Genomic DNA, 24,014 nt, shown 5'->3' on the forward strand with positions numbered 1-24,014 from the left:
ACTCAGAATCCGCCCCTGCTTGAGGAGACTGTTGGTGCTTGAATGCACACAGTTAGCACACTGGGCACACTGGGCTATGCTAAATTAGCAGGCAGAATGGGCATGAATTTCTCATGTCCAAGGAACAGTCTTCATGACTGCAAGGGTCGAATTAGATCACTGATATAGAAACAAAACAATGATCCATCTTTCTAACCTCCTTTATGCTGGTGATAAGTACCATTTCACAATGCTTGCTGATTGGCACGGATTAATTAACATTTTTGTGATTCCCCCAACTTTTAATTTATTTTTTTCTGTTTTAATTAAAGCTAGTTAAATTCACCCCTGGCTGCACTGTGTAGCAGTGAGGCAAAAATGAATGAATTGCAGCCTTGGGGCAAAGATCCTCATAGAAGCTTATAATTGTAAGGATGGAACTGCACTAAACAAGCCCTTGTGAAACAGACCTTCAAACACAAAATGGTTTGTGCACCCTTTTCGACAATAGGTAGACATCGAAGCAAGATGTTTTTTGTTACTTTTCTGTATAATAATTGTCATCTTTTCAGTTTACCTCAGTACACTCAGTAGAAAAATATCAGCATAAAAATATTAGCATTATCAGTCATCACCTTTAATTGCGAACAAATGTGACTGTAACCCTAACCCTAACCCTTTTTTAAAGGTACGTGCCTCACTTTAAGTTCAAGGTTTATAAATCATAACGTCGCCATGGATGTATACACAATTCACAATCAAATCTGTACGTAAGACAGTTTTAAAAATGAGGCATTTTAATGGGAGACAGCTCTATCTGTTCTCAGTTGTAGTGCTGAGATGGGCACCCTGATTGTCCGCTGAGAGTTGTTTACATTTCCTCAAAAGCCCCATTTAGTTTCCCCTGACAAGGTGGAATAAGTGACTTGGCCATGATGGATGGAGGCACCTGTCCTAATGGTGGCTCAAACTGTGCCCACTAGTGCACGATACGTTGATAAATTGACAACAGTTGGGACATGCTCGGCTAGCAGGGAGAATGAGGCTACTAGGACATCCGCCCGTTCCCCATGTTTCCACCTCAAAGTTACAGCACTGCACAATCTGAAAGTCCCCAAGCAACTCCAACTGGAAAATGAGCTCTCAAAAGAGCGTTAGACGATTAATGTTAGGACTTCTTCATTGCCAAAAAATAGAGAGGACACTTTGGCATTTCATTGTTTGGAATTGGGAGGGGGAAGTCTGAAAACCTGCCAAGGGTTGCCGAAGCAAATAAGCTGACACCCAAAAGCATCTGTGAGAAATTTGTGTGGGAAATTTGTATGAGTGAACACAAAATAACTTCCTCCATAAAACTGCAACAAGCTGTTAATAATAATGTTTGCAATTTTGTCATAAATGGAAACAGAAGCCCTCCTAATGTTGTGTGATGAGGACAAAGGTCAAAGCACAGTTGAAGCCTAACAGTATTGTATGTAGTTGAGACTGCACCAAAATGCAATTTCTAGCTGTTGAGTTGGAAGAAAATCTCCTGAACCCTTACATGAGTTGTGCATGACCTCTGTAAAAGAATTACCCTGGTTACAGCCTTGCCTAAAGCCCTGCCTACGGCCCACACAAAATGTTAAGTAGTTGTTGCATTTTACCAAACACTGTTCCTTAGTGTGTGTCCTACAATACCTCCTGACAAAACCCACAAGAGCTCAAGATAAACCACCTTGGAGTCTCCTTCCGAGGTGTACCTCCTTCATGCGACCAATGGAAACTGCCTTGCAAGTTCATCTCTCGATAGGGTGTTCATCTCTTGATCGGGTTAATCTCTCAATAGGGTCATATGTGTCTCTGAACATGGTTGTGAACCAGTTGTATGGCTCAAACTGTATCTAATCAGTGTCACTTGATTTTACCTCAGCTGAGTCTCCCCTTGGCACCCTCTTCCTGTCGTCTGTTTTTCCTTAGTGTGTTTTGGGTTCCTAAACAATCAGCAACGGTCTAATTAGTTTTGGCACTCAAAACTTGCTCTGAAGGAGAAAAGACCAATTTAAGGACCTTAAAATGCCTCAACCCTTTTTAAAGAGCCAATTAGTCAGAATATCCAACAATGTAGCCTGGTATTACTTGGCATCTCTGTCACTTTTCTGGAGAGAAACCAATTATATACAATTACAGAAAATACTTTTTAGCACACACTTGCCAAGTTCCACTGTCTCCTCTCTTTCCCCTGTGTGTTCACCATGCTACTGTAAGTCTTTTTGTGCGTCTTGTATGTCTGCCATGATTTCACAACAACACTGACCCAGACCTGAGTATGCTGTGTTAAATACCCATAAAAAAATGCTTTGTTTTTCATACCACTTATAATAGATATTGTACTAGTTATTGACCTAGTCTCATTGTTTGTCTTTATATATAGGTTTTTTCTCCATGGCTAGTCATTTTTTAAACACTGAAAAAGGAAACCATCATCCAACCTTGTCCATCAGTCTTAGCGCAGAGGCTGCAACTTTTGCAACTCCCCCCAAATTAAGTTATTTTGAGAGGCAGTCTCTGCAATTGTCTCACATCTGCAATAGTTTACCTGGGTTACTCTGGCGATTACTCAGAGTCCTCCAGCCTTATCGAGATCAGATCCAGATGTCCCTGTTTGTTCACAGCTGAGGGAGCTCAATAAGGAAAAGCATCTGACTTTCATCACCACTGACTCAGTTATCATCATAGTCTTTATTAGGTGTAATCTGCACTCCATCTGATGATTGATGAATATTTGTGCTCATTGCTGCAACCAAAGTGTTATGGCCCATATGTGTCACATTTCCTCCCCAGCTCCAGGTGCAATCTGGTGCCTATAGATCGGGCTGATGAGCTCTGGTCAAGTGTGGTTGGATGTAACTTTATTTAGACATGGGATTCATATAATAATTGGCAATCCACCAAAAAAAGTGTGCAGGTTTTTCAATGCCTGACATGTTTGAACAGGGAGGAGATGTCCTCACTTGGTAAAAGAGTTAATTAAATCAATTAAAGCACCAACTTGATTAAACCTGATTGCCTTTGCAATGAGTAAGGGGGAGGGGAGGGGAGGGGAGGGGAGGAGCCAGTGTTGTCCGCAGGGCAGAGGTGGGCCACAAAGGACCAGACAATGCAATGACTTAAAGCTGATTTATCTCTTGTTTTGGAGTGGTGTGAGTTCCTATGTACCTTCCTGTGATTTAAATCAAGGTCATTAGCTGAGAGGGAATGATAAAAATGTGGACATTAATCCTGGGGAAATACGTAGGTAGCTGCCACTGATGGGTGTGATCTGAATGGAATAGGACTGGAGCAAGAATGTCACAACCAATCTGGTTTATTATCCATTACCTTACACCACTTTTGCTCATCATACCTGAACTATTCAAATTCTCACTGACGAGCAAGGTGAACATTTTAGGAGCTCCCCCTCCACACCCCCTACCCATCTACATCTTTTTAACCAAACAGATTAATCATGGTCTGTTTGAAATTCAGACAGGTCCATTTGTGGTGAGGCTGTACCCAATTGCACTGGCCATTTTCATCTTCTTTATATACCTTTGATATCCTTAAGAGCCTTCCAAATATAAATTAATCACAGACATTATCTTTGTATTTGAAATACAATTCAGGTCAGGGTAAAGATTGCAAATTTACATGGAAACAGAAATCATATGCATCCTATTTTCAGGTAAATGTTTTCTTGTTTGTTAATGCTAAGATTTCTGGCTTTTATTAGGGGAAAACATATGGTACAATTCTTATAAGTTATCACTGCTGTGGTTACATGATGTTCAATTCAGGACGCAACAAAATCAAATAGTCCTCAGCAGCCTTATGCAGCCCTAACAGTTTGTGTGGGGTGTCCCTTGACTCAAGAGTTCACTCAACCCCAAGATGACATCCGATTCAATCTCCCTTACCGATGCATCTAAACGTAGACCGCAGTCCATTGCCCTAATAAAGGGCAGGACAATATTAATGTTTCTGTCAAAAGTAATCTATATTCCACTTGTATGGACGAATGCTACAGCTACATCACAAACATAATCTGCAATAGTAGCTGACCACTCTGCATCCGTACCATGTGATGATTCATGAAATACAAATCTGTATCCAATGAGACTATTCATATTTCGATCATTTTGAAGTCGGATGATATGTTTTATTTGAAGCCGTTTTAATTTGCTAACTCTATGCTTCCTTAGTAACATTGATATCAAAACAAACAATGATGGTCCCTATCAATATAATTACCACATAGAGGTTTTAGTGCCACTTAATGTACGTCCGAGAGCTGTGTCAATAACAAGCCCTGCAGATTGTACCGAGCAAAACTGTCTTGATTATTTTTACAAGCCTCAACACCATACTTCTTGTGTTGTAAACCAAGAAGTGGGCCAGCCAATTCCCATTTGTGGTGGGAAGCTTTAACAGAATGCATGCATGTATTATATGATATTATATTTTCTAAATAAGCTATGACAAAGAGACATTTGACAGAATAAATCATGTACCTGTCCATTTGCTTCTACACAAGCTAAACAGAGCAATCAAAACACATCATGAGTGTCATGTTAGCACAGCTACAGTAAAAGTGAGAGTGTATTAGTCCCGGCTGGGGTGGTGGCCTCAACTTTGACATGGCCAAGACCTTTAGCACAGGACTACTTTGTCACCTCTTCCCTTCCCCCATTTTCCACAAAACGTTCCCATGTAACATGAGTTGCCTCCAACCTCTCCTCCCCTCTCCTTGTCAGTGTAGCCGTGGGGTCATGGAGCTGGGTGAAGACGTACTGTTGGAATAATTTTCCCAACAGTGAGCATGTTATTGGACAACAGAGACTAATCTGCCACTGACAAGCCTGACCCTGATTAATTTAAATCAATGCTGTGAGAGCGCTCCCAGGCACAATTCCTGTTAATTTACTGCATTATTTAAAGACAATGGAAAACTACAACAGGCATCTCAATCACCAATTTACCACAACTGTGTGATTAAGACTGTTTTCTCTTTCTTTTTTCGCATATTTTTCTCCATTTGTCACCTTTTTAAATGACATTTGAGGTATGAGTAGTGAAGCTGTTGAGGGCCTCTGTTTTCATAAACCCAGCTGCTGCATTGAGAGTGACGTGAATGTGTGATACTTATTCCAATTAGACCAAAGCATCATCTGGCTAGTGATGATAAACATCATGTTATCCACATTAAAGTGGAATGCACTTACATATATTCAAATCTTCCAAATCTGTAAAACATACAGTATATCATTAAAGTATTTATAAATACTCACTTAAAGTTTGTCGAGCAAATATGACATACACAGTTGACAGCTAGGTCAACCAAAGAGCAAATTATGCTTAAGTGAAGGATATAATTGTAGGAGTTTCTTCAATACATTTGTGGGGAAAACTGACAAGGGCCAAACATGAACTAAGGTCAGCAATCAATACCTATCTTCCGCCGTAGACTGAAGACCCATCTCTTCAGGCTACATCTTGACTGTCCCTCCTAAAGACCTCTTCATCCCCACTACCCCCCTGTACAGTTTCTCTACTGTAAATAAAAAATAAATTAAAAAATAAAAGTAATTCTTCCTTCTTCTAGCATTGTGACTGCCAATGCCCCCTGGTCCCAGCATAGATTTGTTTTTCTTATGATGACTGATGTATAGATGATTCACTTACTTAGACAAATGTACTTGCTGTAAGTCGCTTTGGATGAAGGCGTCTGCTAAACGACTATGTGAATGTAAATGCCATAAAAAGGCCCAAATGCCTAGCTGCCTATTAGCCAAAAACTCCCTTTATTAAAGAGGCAGAGATTTAATACTGTCAATATTACCATTTCAGCCATTGAATTTTGAAGATTACTATAAGTAAACTTTTTGAATGGCAGATCTCTCTCAGGCCTATTCAGAGTTGAGATACACGCACGCAAAATTGAACAAATTCCAAAATTGCGCACTAGTCCAGTTGAGTGTTATTCAGACTACAGGAGTATTTCCTGAATTAAATGCTCCATGGGGAGTTGTGTGTCTGGGTGTGGTTCGATCAAAATAGTGGTGTGTCCCGAGGTGTTCGCAATTCAGACTTTGACTTAATTCAGTGTGGCCTACGCGGTCTTTCCTTATGAGAAAGGTGGAATAAGTTTAGCGCCACTAACTGGCGGTTTCTGTTCAAGCAGCTAGACAGTTGTGAAGCGCAACTTTTTGTTAATAATATATTTTATTTTAAATATTAATCATAACAACAACACAGTACACACACACACACACATGAACATGACAATAACCAACAGACAGAACAAACATACATACAAAATAAATAAATATGTATATACAGTATATACAGTGTATGTATGTATGTATGTATGTATGTATGTATGTATGTATGTACTGTACAGTATGTTTGTTTTGTCAGTTGGTTATTGTCTTACTTTTGTTAATGTGTGTGTGTGTGTGTGTACTATGTTGGTGTTGTTGTTGTGAAGCGCAACTTGATAATATAGGCTTACATTTGAATGACATATTAAAAAATGTTTATTATCACTTTCAAATATTCATGACATTTAGATATTTTTTATGTAACCTTTATTTTAATTTCAACACTCCACTGCAGGTGATTGATTGGTGTAATTGGACTCAGTCACCCTCATGCATAAAAGACCAAATACATGTCCCTTTTACCAAATTAAGAAATTAGGGAAACATGTAAACCACCAACACACATGGTACCCCAAGCATCTTTTACAATGTGTCCTGTAATAAATGCCTTCTTGCGTGAAAAGGAGACCTCGACATGCTTGCAGATGACCACATGTTTACAGGCCACAACTGGATGTCATGGGGCTGACAGACCAGGAGTGCATACAGAGGTTTCGATTTAACAAGGAACCCATCCTCAGATGACCTGGAGGGCCAGATCAACAATCCCCATGCTCTCTCTGTCCTGGGAACCGGGTCCTTTCAGAGTGTGTCACAGGATGTGGGTTGGCATTTCCCAGGCATCTGTGTCCAGGTGCCTGACAGCACACTTCACAGATTTTTGACCTCAAAATCGTTGTTCAGATCACCTTACAAACGTGTTGGCATGTGAAAACAACTTCCTGTAGATCAAAAGCTAGGTATCGCTAGTTTGAGAATTTTACCCTGAGTGACATATTTGGGGGTAATCACATGGTTTTGAAAACTACAAGGAGCTTTGGGGAGGAGTGAGCTTATCGTTCCTGAATTAGCTACTGCTTGGTTTGTTTACATCCATACGCACAGCTCTCGCACATACATCCATCACGGACATTGTAGGATTTAATCATTCGGACATATCACTTCCTGGTCCAATAAAAGGAATTTGGGCACACTTTTTATATTTTCTGGCTATTTAGATAACAAACACCACTTATAAATTGCTGTTGAGGCATCTTACTGTGAGCGTGCCTGTTCCTCCAATGCGATCATTGTGAACTTGGGCCACCACCGGTTGGGCCATATGAAGCACGGTTCCGTGCCAACTTCACCTTGACAGCAATGCGCTGATCTCTCTATTTCTGCTTCAGTTCCTCAATGTCCCACTTACACCAACCGCCTCCATTATCTTTGCCCAAATCGCCTACTTTTATGCATTGATTTGGGCCCAAACAGGACTGAATGATGCTTTGTGACCTGAATGGTGTGGACTTTCGGTGCCACTTTTCAACTTTCTTCTCCATTGTCTACTTGCCTAATGCATGATTACACAGGTGCCTTTACCAAGGTATTAGTGCTCAGGAAACATTTAACTATTGAAAGAGCAACAATTTTTATCTGTGTATTCAAGACCATTAATTAGTTATTATCTAGGAGCTCCCTGATTGTAGCTAGGCTACAGATTTGATCTGATTACAATTTTGTGAACATTGTACAATTAAAGGCACCCGCTTTTTAAAGGAATTCCTCTGGACTCATGAAGGTATAAAGCTATCCTGAAGAAAACGTATAGAAAATTATTGCTGGCCATCAGGGGCCAGGTGCTTTGAGGATTGCAATTAACATTTTTCAAATGGAACGCCTAATTTATATTTTGTATTAACAGGAATGAATTGCGCACGTGTGAAATTGGACGAAGTCTCAATAAGGCCCTCTGTGCATAATAGAGGGATTTCTCTCTATATCAAAGTTAGACTGTACCATAGAGGATTAGTTAATGTATTTAAGCTAACTCTGATCTCAGTGTCAGCTCAGTGAGTTTGTAATTTGCACATTCAATGGGGCACAGATAGAGGGATTCACCTTTTACACACTCGCAGATGGGATCATCAAGGATCGGCTGACGCTCTCATGTATTTTGATTTCACATTTTTCCGGCATAAAGTAGCCTTTAATAAAGTCTTAATTTCCTGACTACATCATGATTATCTTTTGATACCGATGTGCCATCTGGCAAATGTTCAAGGAAAAGGAGATTATGAAGAATTCATAATTAGTGTGGTTGACTCTCTGACAGATTGTAATAAAGGAGAGAGGCTGTGGCGATTATCATAAAGGCAGAGCACAAGGGTATTCGACATACTGTAATGTGGCATTTGCTAATTGTAAAGGTGTAAGCACACCTTCACCATATCTCAGTGGCCATCAGGGATCACTTTACTGTACATGTCTTTTCACTGATTTTGGTAAAAGAGCCCATGTTTCACATTGAGCTTCTTCTGAGAGTTTATTTTCTAGCTTGTCACAGGAATTTAAACTGAAAGTTAAAACTTACTGGAATATAGCCCAAAGAATTTTTATCTTAAAGGGGCAATCTAGGATTGGTACATACAAGTGTGTACTTTTAAATTAATGCTATATAGCCATTGATTCTTGAAGAATATAACTTAAATGTATTTAATAAATGCCTCATGAGCTTAATTCAACTGTCTTACCCCATCAGAACCCAAAATATAGTATGTATCCAAACACTATATAGCTTCAAAACATGGTTAAAACTATAATTTTGATCTCATGGACGGTCTCAATTTGAGAGTGGTTACATTTCTCCGGCCCCTTACCTCAGCTGTTTATCAAAATAAGTGGCAGGGAGACCGCTTTGTTGTTGTTTGAATTCCAGATTGCCCCTTTAAACAATCATTCCGACAACTCTAACATTAAAGACACTGATATGTACTGTCACACAAGAGTTAAACTGGCGGTGAACACATTCCCACCTACACATGTGAGAAATGAATCCAAATGATTCTATTTAGCAGCGTTGTCAGCTCCTCCCCTGCACAGACTGCCATCAGGATATTTTGCGGTGATATGAGAGGAAACACTTGAGAGATGGTGAGAGCTTTGTGCTTTCATCAACTTCCCTTAATTAAATCTACCCTTCTCCAGGCACTTCCGTGATCTTTGCAAATAAAACAGAAAGTGAGCACACCTAATTAAAGAAGTCGCTGTTAAAACACAGCCGCTCTTGATTCTGCCTCAATGTCAAGCTGGCATTTCTGATGTGTTTCTGTGATGCATTGGAATTCTACCCCCAATCAGTTTGAGCAAAAATTATGTGTCATTAGTAAATTACACAGGTGCCAGAATGAGTTTATCATCTTGAGTATGTAAATCTTCATAATAACCTAAGGAGCTGCTTATAAAACTGTCCTATCTCTTAAACCAAATGAGCACGCCACACTGATACGAGATTATCCAGCTCCGGTGCAGGCGCTGTTACCCCCAAGGCGTGGAACCAGTTTATGATGCACTCTTTTCCCTATTTTTTATGCAACTCTAACAAGGAGAAGTACAGGGGCAAATAGAAGAGAAGGAGGGGGAAAGAACTTTTGTTGTCGTTGTTCTTAAGGTGGAAGTTGCATTTGCTCATGCTGTGCTACTAAGTTGATGGCAGTTTGTGTTTATAATGCTTTTTCGTAATGGCAATAAGCCGCCATTGGAATGGAAAACAAATGTTATATAGAGTACATTTTTTAACTCTGCTAACTCTTCATTACTATGTGACAATTATTGTGATCGAACAAATGTATCCATGTTTTTAGGTATGCTGGAGAAGAGGAGGTCAAATGCATGCCATCTAGCCTGTGGGGTTATCACCTGCCAGCATCACCGGCCTGATTGAATAGGGGTCTTTAGCGAAAGGTACACAACAGTGCATGTTTTCCTTCAGAAAACCTGGGTTACATTTGTAACTAGAGATGCAGCGATCTGATAATGAGCATCGATATTGGGCCGATACTGGCCTAAAATGCTGGATCGGGAATTGGAGATTTTTACCAATCCGATGCCATGACGCAAACAGTCGCAAAAACTTGCCAAACACATGCATCGACTGACAGCTGCACAGCTGAGCTGACACGCAAGTGTGGTGACAACAATAACAACCATGTCTGCAGTCTGGAATTACTTCACGCTTGAGACAGACTCCAGTAAAACCGCTTGTTGCAAAATTGTGTACTACTTCCGGGTGGCAGAAGCATTTCACATTTAAAAAAAAATAGGCTTTTATCTGATCGGTACTCGGTATCGGCCAATACTCAAAGTTCAGTACTCGGAATCGGTATCAGTATGGAAAAAGTGGTATTGTGCACCCACAATACCACTTCAATAGCTGCCATTTCAATAGCTGCCATGTTGTCATCACCATGTTTTCAAGCCCTGCATTTAGAATTGCACTTCTTTGTTCAACTTGAGACTGCACAGATACACTGCCCTCGCCTGAATTCTAGTTGGGTTCAAATTTGAAGTCAAAGAAGCTCATTAACAGCTTGCCTTGCAACCCGCACGTCACTGGTTTGAATATTTGTTATTTATTGTTGCTAATGCTAATGTTTGCTAATACCTTCCCCAGACAACTTACTCTTACCTTAACAGAGTTAATGCCTAATACTCCCTAACCACCATGCAATTCAAAGTTAATAAAGATTAACGATACAAGATTTAATTAGGAGACTCTGTTGCCCATAAACTTGGATGGTTGTTTCAACCACATAGACTCAACAGAATTTAATACACCCACATTGTCCCATAAGTTACCCTTCAGAAGCAACAAGGCCATGGTAAGCAACCTTGAGAATGCACGCCACTCAGGACTGTATGTGCCTCCTGTCACGTTAAAATGCTAATGGGGGTGCCTGCAGCACACACCTCACTTTCCTTGAGCCATTGTAACCGTGGAGATTGCCATTACTCGTGTTTATATTCATAGATAATGTGAGCTGGGATGTCAATACAGAAAGTGATGAAAGGAGATTATGAACAGTGTTAAAAGAGATGTCAGTCACAAAAGAATGAATTAAGAGGAATTGGTGTAATAGATATGCCCTTGTGGGATTGTGTTTGGGAGCGCATTGAGGAAATCAATGGATGACCTACAGTATGTGAAAGAGCCTTTTAGATTTGAATGAGGCTACTCTGTGACAACAATTCAGGTGCAAACAACAAGTCAGGAAAAAGATGTGTGATAAGATTACTTACATAAGAATGTGCATCTCTCACAAACATTCACAAAAACCAATCAAAGTGCTTGAATCTCCAATTGGTCTCTGTACAGTACAATACATGTACATTTGTAAGACACCTAAGAATGAGACTGCACTTGTATGACGGCTTGACTTGAGCATCAACAAGTGACTCAGAGAGTTAATGAAAACGGGTTGACCATGTGAGGACATCTGGAGCCCTAGGGGCTGTTAGGGAGACAGTAACCCATTAGCCATAGCCCCGAGGCACATGGTGGACAAAAAGTGGAGTTCCATTTTATCACCCTGTCTCTATGTAAAGGATGGTGTGGTGGTGATATTTACAGGAGACAGGCGGTAGCTGCTTTGTCTCACCACTGTCATCTTAGACAGGACTTGCAGGGCTCTGCAGGGCCTGAAACACGAAGCCTGGGTGGAGGGAAAACATGCCCTGCTTTCAATACAGACAAACAATGAAAAGTTCAGCACTGACATACAGTAATCCTGTAGATAAACACAAGTATTTAGATAGGTGGTATTGCCCATAGAACTATATATGATACAGAGAGAAGTTAATGTGTTCCACACCTGTAACAGGATCTTTAGAGCTTGGCCTGTATAAATCTGTGTGAGTGCCCACCCTCCCACCCTCCCACCCTCCCACGTCCCAACACACATCACCAAAATGCTATGGGAGCCTCTAAGGCCCATTGTCTTTGTGTGGTGAGAGAACATCACAAAACCTCTCAATTCTACAGGAGGATATCAGTCTAGGAAGTTTGGACCGCTTTTGCAAATGGATCCCAGACATGGGATCAGCCGAGAGCTGTTATTTGGCTCTGCACAGGTGTAAGACACGAAAAGGCAGATATCACAGACAGTCTAGTCTCTTTACACAGCCGTGGTGTCTAACATGAATCTGGCACTGTATGTAAGACTTCAGACAATCAAACAGAATCTGTCAGAACCAGTTGTTCTTCAATCCTAATATTACTATTGAGTTGATAGTTCTAACACTGTGGGGAAAGCTATTCAGATAAATTGGCCAGCTTAGGAATATAAAGCAATAGTTCAGCTAGAGCTACTGTACCACAACCCACAGATGTTAGGGTTACAGGAACATAAGACTGTCATATATAATATATGTACAGTATAAAGTGATATGAAACATATAAAAGTCTGTACTGTTCATTCAATATGAGCAATCTTTGTAGTGCTGGCTACAAGTGAGGTGAAAGGTCACAGAAACACAACATGGGATCAATACCCAAGTAAAAAGTCTTAAATCTGTAGGTGTGGAAAAACTGCTAGAGCTTTACAATAAAAGGTACTAATCGCTAGCTCTTAACTATTCCAAACCATGTGAATCATTTAAAACATTTACAGTAGGTGATTCATTATATTAGAGGATAACCATAGCAGACAAGTACAAAGGGAGATTGTCAGGAGATTACAGTGATGAAATAGTCAAATTTATTATCCTGACAGCTGGAGATTCAAATTCCTTTGCCACTCAGCATGTACATTTTCCAGAACGCAAACACATTTAAAGTACTTATTCAGAGTCAATTAAATCAGATACTAGTTAATTTACCATTTTTATTAACCCACAGGTCAGCAGTTTTGTAATTTTAAATCGCTATTGGAAAGACTATTAGAGAAGCTTTCCCGTGAACACAGACAAGGGCCATTTAAAGAGCAAAAAAATGTATCAGGTAATGTCACTTCAAATCTACATTTCAATTCTTCACTTTAAAACTGACTTTATGATGTACTTGCGCATTGAGAATTATCAAGATTACTCGGTTGTTACTGAAAGAGGAGATTCGTGGTGGTAGGTTACACAAACCCAAGGGGGAGAGAAACGTTGGCACCAGCTCTACTTTAGACCTCAACAAAAGGATTCATAAAAGGATAGCTGTACATACAGTATGTTTACAGTATTATATGACTACTTCAAATATAAAGATTATTACCAGCCCTACTCCACTTATTCCTCTCCGAGACATCAGTTTGTCCAATACCCTGTGGACTCTCTAACTACTTCCATGTAAGTCAGTGTGTGGAGTGGTGAGAGAGAATATATATCACAAGAACATTAACCTTTAGTTCTTGTGTAAAGATGGAACCTCAATTAACAAGAGTAAATAATCCTTGTAATTACTTCATCGGGTACATAACCTAATTAAATGGACCATCCCCACATAAAAACGGTATCTAATTGAAAAACGTTGATGAGGCGTTGCAGTCTGCTCTAGACAACAGCCACTCCCCACCAGGATCCCCCCACTGCAACCTCCCAGAGTCTGACTGATCATGCACCATGATCTAAACATTTTCACAGGCATTGCATATACTGTTATAAGGTGTGTCCTACTCAACAAAGCCTCTGACAGTAGGATTTCTCTGCATTTGGATAATAAAAATGAAAAGCCTCTCTAAATCATGTTCATTCTGGGGCTATTCTGGAAGGCAATAAAAACATTGTTTTGTTTTTTTTAAGTTTGTGGATAAATCTTTTTATTATTTGCAGACTGTAATACATTCATTTCCCCCTCATTATTTGTTAGAGGCAGTTGCAATTCTCCATGGAAGTCATTGTAACATGCGGTGTGTTGAATTAGAGGAAAACAAAAGGGGTTTAACTTTTCTTTATGCTAGGGGGCATGGGGGATGAGTAAGAGGGAGGAAACCTCTCATGAAACCATGAAAGTACTGTACCTAGTTGTAGTACAAATGATGGTGGTCTGGTTTTCCTAACAATTGGACATAGGCCCTACCTATAAGTCAGACTCTCCATTCAAAAAGACCCACTGTTTTCTGCAGATAGGATCCGTCCTGTTGATCAATAGAAAGGAGTTGAGAAGGTGCTTGAAACAGACACAGGGATTTCAAGCGGCATTCTTATGCAAAAATAAAAAGCAAAAAAGCATGAAAAGCCGAACTATGGCATCAAAAACTTCTTCAGGTACTGTACTGTTTTAATTTTGTGAGATGCGTGCAAATCAGGATGTAAACTAGAGGGCACAGACAGAATGGGTAGCGGGGAGCTGCAGCAAAAACCTTTTGAGAGGTGTGGTCTTGGTGACCACTTCCGAAAGCACTTTCCATCCTGCGACCCCGGAATCTCAATCGAGAGATGGGATTCTGGGATCCAAGTAGGCCCTACCCTCCATATTAAATCAAGCAAAAAGGTTTCTCTTAAGGTAAGAAAGAACTACCTTAAGAGAAGTTTCCAATGCTAATGTGAGGTGACTACATAGCAATTATGACCCATAGGTATTTTCAACATCATTCAAATAGAATCTTGTAATTCCTTGTCCTCTGGGTCAATCACTTTTTAATACAAGCAGGAGTCATGGAATAATATAAATGTGTCCACTGGCCATCGAAGAACTCTCTAGAGCACTAGTACTATAGGCAATTCAAGTCAAATCATAAATACCTCAAGTTTTTCTATTTGTTTGTATTTTGCTTAGCTAGATATTAACATTTTCCTTGTGGCAACCACTGCTAATGTGGATTGGTATTTTCATTATAAGACGCCCCACAGCCATTCTCAGTTGTATCTTTGGGTTCCAAATTGAGCTGTAAATTCTGAGAGCATCTGACACCCCTGCCCGGGGTTACATCAGAATACTAACGAGGCCACTACCACATTTCCGTCTCCATAATGTGAGTTGCACCATATATCAGGTCTAGCCAGAACATCGTCCAGTAAAACATGAAGCGTGTGACAATTCCAGACATAACACTTTTTAAGTATCTCTCCCATACGCAAGGCATAATGAATGAAGCCATTTAAACAGGATTTACGATACCTTTAAAACCTGATTGCTCAGATTTTCAGAATTATTCATAAGACTTTAAGTGTCATTTGTCATACTGCAAGTGCTGTTTTGGTGTGAATAAATGGTTTCTATGTAGTCTTTCAAATGAACTCCTTTTTATCCACCAATAAATTATACAGTCTCTATGCTTATGTGTCTATCTTAAGACTTTAATTAAAGAGAATGCGGCTCAAGTGACAAAATGCAATCAAGTTTTCCTCACAATGGATTCTGTTTCTATAGAACTGAAGCAGAATGATTTAGAATGCATACACGTACTGTATTACATTACAACTAGTGTTGAAACAAAGTTAGGTTGTTTACAACACTGGCAAGGGTATAGGTTCAAGGTGTTGAAAAACATTATACAGTACATTTCCTCCTCCATTAATACATAATATATACTATTGGGAAACTTTCTCTTATTTCCATGGCAGTAATCAATATATCCACCAGAAGTTAAGCCACTGTCTGTTTGAGGGAATCATATCCCACAGATCCCTTGTTTGCTTTCTGAGACGGGGAAAAAAAGGCATCTCGGCCTCGTTACAAAGATTATTTGTGTTCACTTCCTGGGGCAGCGTGACCATGCTTTGTGTGTGATGCCCAGATCATTTCTCAATTACCAGAGGATCCCGAGGCAGAGGGTGGGGACCCCGAACGAAGGACCAGTTCTGTCCCTCCGACACACACACACACGAATCACACTCCTCTAGCTCCAAGGCACGGCTTACCATAGTCAGAGCCAAGAATGAGGCCTCTCAGGATAGATTTACACACAAATAAAACCAGTCTTATCTTGGCACATATGTGAACGAGGACCGATTACACGGTCTACATTTCAATGCTGAGAATAAACAGGGCGTCCATTTCATGTGCCCTATATAAACTGATCCCAAACATGGCTACCAAAACAGACTGACTGACAACTGATGTACGTGTTTTCTACAATTAGTATCATTGATAACACTTCATAGTGTGCCGTACTGTGCCATATGAAGTTTTGAAGGCATCTATGGAAGATCTTACTGCGGTTATTTATTTAATCATGCATTTCCATTAGCCTACACTTTCAACACAGCAGTTTGATAAAATCATTTACACAATCTCTTTGTTTTGGATGGGGCTTGTGTATCAATCTGTGGTTTGCAAATGGTTTTGAATAGCAATTTCAATGTTTTCAATGGGTTTCAGTAAACATCAGCCTAACATACTGTATGTGCTAGCTCCTTGTGTTTTGTCCCCTGTGGCGGCCCCTTTGTGGGAAACACCTGGCGTTGTGTGTTTTCCCTGGTTTCACATAGTTCTCACAATGAGGGTGAGGTGAAGGTGATGACAGGTAGATAGACTGCAGGGCAGAGAGGAGGGGCTTGCTGCACAGCCAACTCTTGACTTCAAATTCTAGCCACAGTTTTGTCATCAAACACCACTGTGACATCAACAGTTTGTAAACGACCATGAAGGGGGGGTGGGAGGGTTGTGCCTTGTGTCCAGACCAGAGACTTTCCATTTGCAATTAAGGAATGGCGGGCCCAAGCACCACATCTTTTAAGGGGGTTTCCAAGGTTACAACCAGTATGGCAACCAATTGTAGCTGTTATTAATTCTCCATCAGTTTCAATGTGAATGCCTGAGAGCCAATTAAAGGAGCGCTTGATTGAATCAGCCCCAGGAACCTCCCAAGCAGGAACTCAAATGAATTCAGCCCGGGGCAGGATGGCAGGGGAAGAGGAGGGGGCAGCAGGGTTAAATAAAAGGAGTGAAATTACCAGAGCCTAACTCTGGGATGGAAATAATGGCTGTAGACTGACCCTGCTATTGATGTAAATTAAATCTAGTATATGACCTTATCCAATCAGGCCAGCTGCCTTGTTGGTTGTTATTCTTCTGGTAATCTTGTGGCTTCCCATTCTCAAGCTCAGTCATACAATAAAAGATATCACACAACAGCATCAGCCAAAACAACTTCTGCATACAATTTGCCCAAAATGTCAAACCAAAATCTATGACGAGAAGCTGCAAGCATTTGTAACAATGAGAAACGTGTACTTCACAATCTAAAATTGTGTATATTATAAGCTATCAATAAAGCTGTCTTTCATTGTTTATCTATAGAATTTACATTTGTGTGTGTGCGTGCGTGCGTGCGTGCGTGCGTGCAAGAGTGTGTCACCTCAAGGCCAAGTTCCATTGTCCTGGGAAAGCCATGAGAAGGCATTCCTTTCATGTGTCATCTCCTGTCCTAGTCCCTGTCATGACAGGGGCTTAGTAACATGTGAGAGGCACAGGCAGAAGGTCCTGCTTTTAGTCAAATGAAGAGTATGGCAGCTGCTGCATTCATCAAAATCAAAGGATAAGCTGCTTTTCATTTAAAATCAAGTCATGATTAACATTTTTTATTTAAAAAAAGGGGGAAGGGAGAGAAAACATTAGCACCTTTAAGGAGACACTTGAGAGACAGAGGGTGGGACAGGGTTTTGGGATTGTGGGATCGTGTCAGTGGATTAAAGCTCAGATGATGAACCTAAAACAGAGTTTTGGCAGTAGAGTTTGCACTTGATTTACACATTTCAAATGCTATTATTGACTTAGGGCTACTGGCATTTACCCTGCCAGGTCGTATCACTTAATACAGAATCTCCTCCATAGACTATTCCAATGAGACTGTTAAGATCTTAAGCACAATGTTGGGGCCAAAAGGGTTAACACAAGCCATGCTCCCTAAGCAATGCCCTGCTGTCTCCTGTCTGTCCAAGACCTAACACCCTGACAGGATGTTAGGGGATCCACCTATCATTAGGCAAAGACACAGTCTGTCCTCCCTAGCAAAGTCCTGGGTCGGACATGACTAATCAGGGCCAAGGAGGGAAACTGTTAACCCCCCCCCATTCTTCCACCCCTCCCCACTAACGCCTACTCCACTGGACTCCAATCAATGGGAGCAGAGGCCATTAAGGAAGCTCTGGCCCTCCTTTCCCTTATAATTACGCCCCCCTGGATTCACTGAGCACCAGCTAGCCCACTGCTATTTGCAGTAATTAGTCCGGAATGTGGCCTGTCAACATGCAAACATCTTGCTAGTCCCCCCCTATACCATTACCACCACCACCACCACCCCCATCGAGCACAACAACAAGAACCTTGCCGTAGCCACTGGAATGCATTAACTTTTTCCTCTCTTTTTTTCCCTTGGCGACTCATGTCAAATCTAGGTCCCTCAGAACAAAATCTTAATAATTAACTGGCAAATTTTAACATGATTGCTTGTGACACACCTACTCTGGTAATTATTGCTTTGAGGCCATTTGCTAATGAAATTAATGTATTCGTTGCCCTAACAAATTAGCATAACTCATACAAATGGCCTACATTTGAGACCCAGTTGCAAAAAAATAAATAATACAACAAGAAAAAGCAGCATCAACAAAAACGCTGCAAAATTAAATGACCAGTGCATTGAATAGGAAACTGCATTATGAGAATTGCAGGGAGTTTCTCAAAGTCTTAATGCCTAAAGGCTCTTAATTTTAACCACCGGTGAGCACAGTAATGTATCGCAGAGTGATAGCAGCTTAGGACCAAATTATTATCATTATCATCATTACAGTCATTTCTGATCTAGATGCCCATCGTTCTGTGAGCAAATATTAAATGGCTACCATAATACAGACATTAAAATGTTATTATATTGATCCATTAACTTATCGGAGTGCATATCAATAAAGATGCATCCTAAAAATCATTCTCTAAATTACATCACAGCGGTTTGCTGTGTTCACCACTTCCCACAGTCCCTTTCCTCTATGTTCAGGGCTGTTTGGGTACTCGATGGGATGTCTTTCACACATTGAAGGTTTTACATTAATATTTGATGATGATGCCAGTGGTACGATGGACAATGACGGGTAAACAGGATTTAAAATTTCAGCAGCAGCAATCGACAGACGCATGAAATCTCACTACATAGGAAAAAAGAGCAGCAGAGACGGGTGCGATACTCCCAGAAAATTGTTTTCTCAGCATCCATGGCCTCCCTCCTCTTGCCTTGGGCCAAACATTGTAACAAAAGCTGAAAATAACTCCTATTTAAAGGGTATTGGGTTGCATTACCATGGTCAGGTGGGAGAGTGTGGAAGCCATTATGAAGGCTCTTGGAGGTTGCACAGTGTGGTGAAGCTCACAAAAAGCAACCTGCTCTGACGACACATTGAAATCATTTAAGGGTGAAGCTTTATGCAGACAAGCCATCATGTTATGGGATACAATTGTAACCTATCAGCATCAATATGACGCTAACTAGTTACCTCTTGACTTTCACTTGAATTCAAACTGCATGGCTCATGAACCCATAGTATATGATATTAATTTATTTGAGTATCTGGGTTTAGCTTTGTGTTACTATGGTTAAGCTTTAATTGATTGTGTGTGTGTGTGTGTGTGTGTGTGTGTGTATCTCACATAACCTCTTTAAATTTAACATTTACCAAAAAAAAGAGTATTGGGAAGCTGCAGTATACATTCAGTAACACCAATAAAGGTGTTTGCAAGGTAGGGCAAACATTGAATAAAACAGTCAGTCCCCAGTTTGTAAGGTTGACCCACTGTGCTGGCATGAATACATACAGTGCATCAACAGCATATGCCCTAATCTCAGGATTGTTTCTACTGCGCCCACCTTTCTGAGCTTGCGACCCCATCTATGAGGCCACAACAGGCTTACGAAGGCCCAACAAATGAACTCACACACAGAACACGCAAAATGTAGAGAGACAATTTGCATCAGGAATGTACCATAGGAAAGCATGATAAATTTGGGCCCATGAAATGAATACGGATTTGGACATTACATGGCCTGCATCCTTTGCCAAATATTATAATATTTTCCTTTTTCCACAGTGTGTGTTCTGGCACATTGATAAGGAATACAAGACAGTTTAAAGCTCATAACCAGCAAGGCTGCTAGCAAATCGGCTAAATCAGAGAGAGAGAGAAGGAGAGAGAGAGAGGGCAGGAGAGACAGCATTTTTCGTACAGCATTTGTCCTCACATTTTCCACAATGGAGTGGACAAAAAACAACTTCTACAACTATATTTCAATATTTGAAAAACTCGAAAGAAAAAAGTCACACACACACGCACACTTGCGCACACACACACACACACACACACACACACACACACACACACACTTACCTCGGCATTGCACACACTGCATCTCAACCTGTCCTCACTGCCAAGCCCCTAAGAGGAACCATACAGAATAGTCATTATAATCTCATAAGTACAGTAATAAAGCTGTTTACTTGTTACAGTGAGAAAAGTGTGCAGGCATATCCAGTAAATACACCATGTACAGTACAGTTGCACACAGTATTTGCATTCAAATGTGATATTTCAAATGTTATGATATTTCTTACATGCTAGCCATATAAGACATCCACTGATTGAGGTAACAGGACCAAACCATTACAATAACTTGTAAATGTTCTATGTTCTAAGACAGTTATTCTGACTAATTAACTAATATTCTACCACTATGCCCTGTAAAACACATTGAAACAAGTGGATATTTGGTTCTTAACTACAACCTACAGTACTGTATTGTATGTGTGGACATGTTGTACATTTACAAGCAGTTAGAACCATATAATTAGAATTAGTAGTACAGAAAGAAAGTGGTCTCTTGTCTCCATATGCAGCACAACATGATAGCATTGCACATCCAATGAAAAGAATATGTTAGCAATAATCGTCAAGCTGATTTTAACTAAGTGAAGATGCAAGTGGCAGGAACTGCACTCCAAAAAACACAAATTGGCAAATCCAGTGCTAATATGCGTGGCATGTAGGAGCACATTTTGATAGATGTTAATGGCATATAATTATAGAACACTGCTATTAGGCAATGTGATTTTACAAGAGGACCGTTGCCCCTGGCGCTGTGGCCTGATTGCTGTGAGTGTTTGGTTAATGAATGTAAAGCAAGTCTGTTTGCAATGATGAGAATTATCAACCCATGAGAGAGAGTGGCGGGGGGGGGGGGGGCTTAACTCACTACTTTGACCACTCGCAATTAAAGTGAGGTATACACTTGCACAATCACACCATCAAGAGTATGCCTGGAAATAGCTTGAAACCTTTGGTTACTTGTAAAGACAGCATTCATAAAACCCCTTCTAAAGTTTTTTAAATCAGAAAAAAATAGACTCTCTTTAAAGGTGCAATATGTAACATTGAAGCTTTCTAAAAGATGACATCCCTTGAAAGAAATATTTTATTTGGTGGCTCTGGTTACTGCCTCTTCGAATTGTGTGCGCATGCAGAAACACAACAGCTAATGTTCGACACTGCAAGTCCATTTCAGGGGGTTATTGTGAAACTTCAAACTGAATTTCATCTCAGTGGCCAGAGGTGGCAGATTTCCAACAGGCTTACGCCCTGCTCCTTTAAAGAGTCCCATATGTAATTAAGCCAGGGGTAGATTTTCAAGTCTCTCTCTGAAAACAAACTAAATGTAGCTAGTTGTTAGCATTTTAAAGGCTCTTCTGCATCTGGCTGACCATAACCATGCATATGTTGCTCCTACTACTTTGAGGTTTATTTCAGATGGATTGGTTTACATATTTTGGGAAGCATATTCTTTTTCACAAAAGATAATTTCCATTAACACCAATAGACTGAAATCAGATGGTTTATATATGAAATATATGCACATATATACACAGAAAACATATGTGTATGTTGGTGTATGGTATAGAGTGATTGCAGTGGTTGGACATGGACTCTCAGAAAGCAATAACATACAGTATACCGTTGTCCTTGCTCTGTATTTCCTCAACCCTCTGATTTGAACAGCCTATGGAAGGGAGTGAAACACACCAGGCTTGGGCTGGTTTGTTACAGGCCCCCATTCAGTCCTCCCATGCCCTTGTACTTTGCCGGGTTTCACCCCTCCAGGAACGCGCTCCCTATAATGAGGGTCAGAGGTCAAAGTGCCGCTGTGCCTGGAGGCCGCAGGATCTCCCAGGCACACTCAGTCACTGACTCTGTCCCTATATTTAAATCAGGCCTTGGGGCATGTTTTTCAAAGGGCATCTCTTAACTAGTTCCTGGTTACTAATTAGTTTTGTGCCATGCTATTTGTCTTTGGGAAACTGAATGGTGGCACAAATGAGCCAATCTAAAAAAAGATAACTTATGTTTTGCCTCACTGCAGAAAATAATCACAGGCCTGATACTATTATGCTGCACACAGCTGAGGTGTGTATCAACAACAAAGGGAATGGGAGTCACTGTTATTTTCCTAGTGAATTAAGGCTGGTGTTTTGCAACAGCATCTGGATTGGTATAGTAACTGTTTTGGGTGAAATTAGATAAGGACATGGAATTTGCCCTTTTTTGTCTGAGCTGCTTTTAAGAGTGGTAACAGCGCATGCTATCGCTCCCAGCCGGCTGGCGTAGAGCACTCACGAGTCAAATCATTATTGGATTACATTTTCTGGCTTCATAAAATGCGGTTAAGAGGCACTTTAGACATACGCGCATGACCTGCTTTCTGGAGATGGCTATCAGACGAAAGTGACAGGTCAATCGCTGATTTCTGTTCAGTATGAGGCAAAGAGGCTGCCTCCCCTAAGCACTTTAAAGAAGAAGAAAAAAACTCACACACACCAAAAAAAAACTTTTGGTGGGGTCCAGCAGCATATATCAGCACACACTCTAAGCGGGGGATGAGTGTGTGTGTCTGTGTGTAATTTGGTATGTGGGGAGACTCACTTAAGGGAAGTGGCTCTTCACTCTGACAGCTGGGTGGTGCAGATGAAAGGCCTCCTGTAGCATGTTGTCTGCCACTTGTGGAATATTCAAAGAGACTAGAGGCACACTAGAGAGGACTGCACTGGAGGAACAGTGGTCAAACAGCAGAGAACATTTTATCCTCGGGAAAATGACTGAATATAGTCATGAAATCAGTAATGGTTTATATACTGTAATAGAGACATACTGCTACTAAGAGGCTGTGTCATCTTACAAATACTTTAAAATGTAGTATACATATTATACTATACGTAGTCTTTGGTGAATAAGTAAATGTTTAGGGGCAGACAGAATATTGAGGTAATGGTGTTTAGAAACAACTGCATATTTGTACAGAGATGATCTGGTTTCAATTGAATTTGAATTTGGAAAACAAAGGCCCATGTCACTCTGGATGTCTTGGCTGTTTACTTTGTGTTTTGGGGAAAAAACAAAACATGGTGGTAACTGTGGGTGTAATCAAGGCGAGGAATCAGTGTTGATGAAAAGGACACAGCATAAACATGGTTTGCACTGCACTGCAAAGTTTAATAGCAGAAAACAGACAACAAAACTAACTACACAATGAAATGGATGCTGTTAATCACACTGATGGGCTATTGAGAGTTTTTCCACTCAGACGATACATTGGTGAATGTGGGTATCTATGACCATGCCAGATTGAGCTGTAATCAGACTTCCTTTGAAACATCCTTACCAGTCATATGTATGAAACAATGTGAGGCTAGACCTTGACATACATGCAGAGTGTTTTAGGGTTCTGTCATTGGGTTTGATTAGGGGGCAGAGGCAGTGCTGCTTACCTTGTTAATCCAGGTGGACAGGCACAGATGGTGGGCCACCAGACTCTTACATTCACAGAACCTCCTCAGAGGGTCTCTGGATGCCAGCTCCCCATCTCTGCAAATGAAGCATTCTGACACATCTGTGGAGAAAAGGGACACAGAAGA

The 24,014-nt window shown here is 40.6% G+C and overlaps 1 protein-coding gene across 1 annotated transcript in view; it reads right to left on the reverse strand.

The window, feature by feature from the left end:
• The window catches only part of LOC310806027 (uncharacterized protein), a 55,867-nt gene that overhangs the window by 26,376 nt on the left and 5,477 nt on the right, over positions 1-24,014 (reverse strand). The window contains exons 2-3 of the mRNA XM_083671965.1: positions 23,868-23,989; positions 20,443-20,490 (exon numbers count right to left, since the gene is read on the reverse strand). Of these exons, the coding sequence (XP_083528091.1) occupies positions 20,443-20,490; positions 23,868-23,989 (170 nt within the window). The remainder of the gene's footprint in view (positions 1-20,442; positions 20,491-23,867; positions 23,990-24,014) is intronic.

This window comes from Argentina silus (assembly GCF_951799395.1).
Source record: "Argentina silus genome assembly, chromosome: 6".
Lineage (NCBI taxonomy): Eukaryota > Metazoa > Chordata > Actinopteri > Argentiniformes > Argentinidae > Argentina > Argentina silus.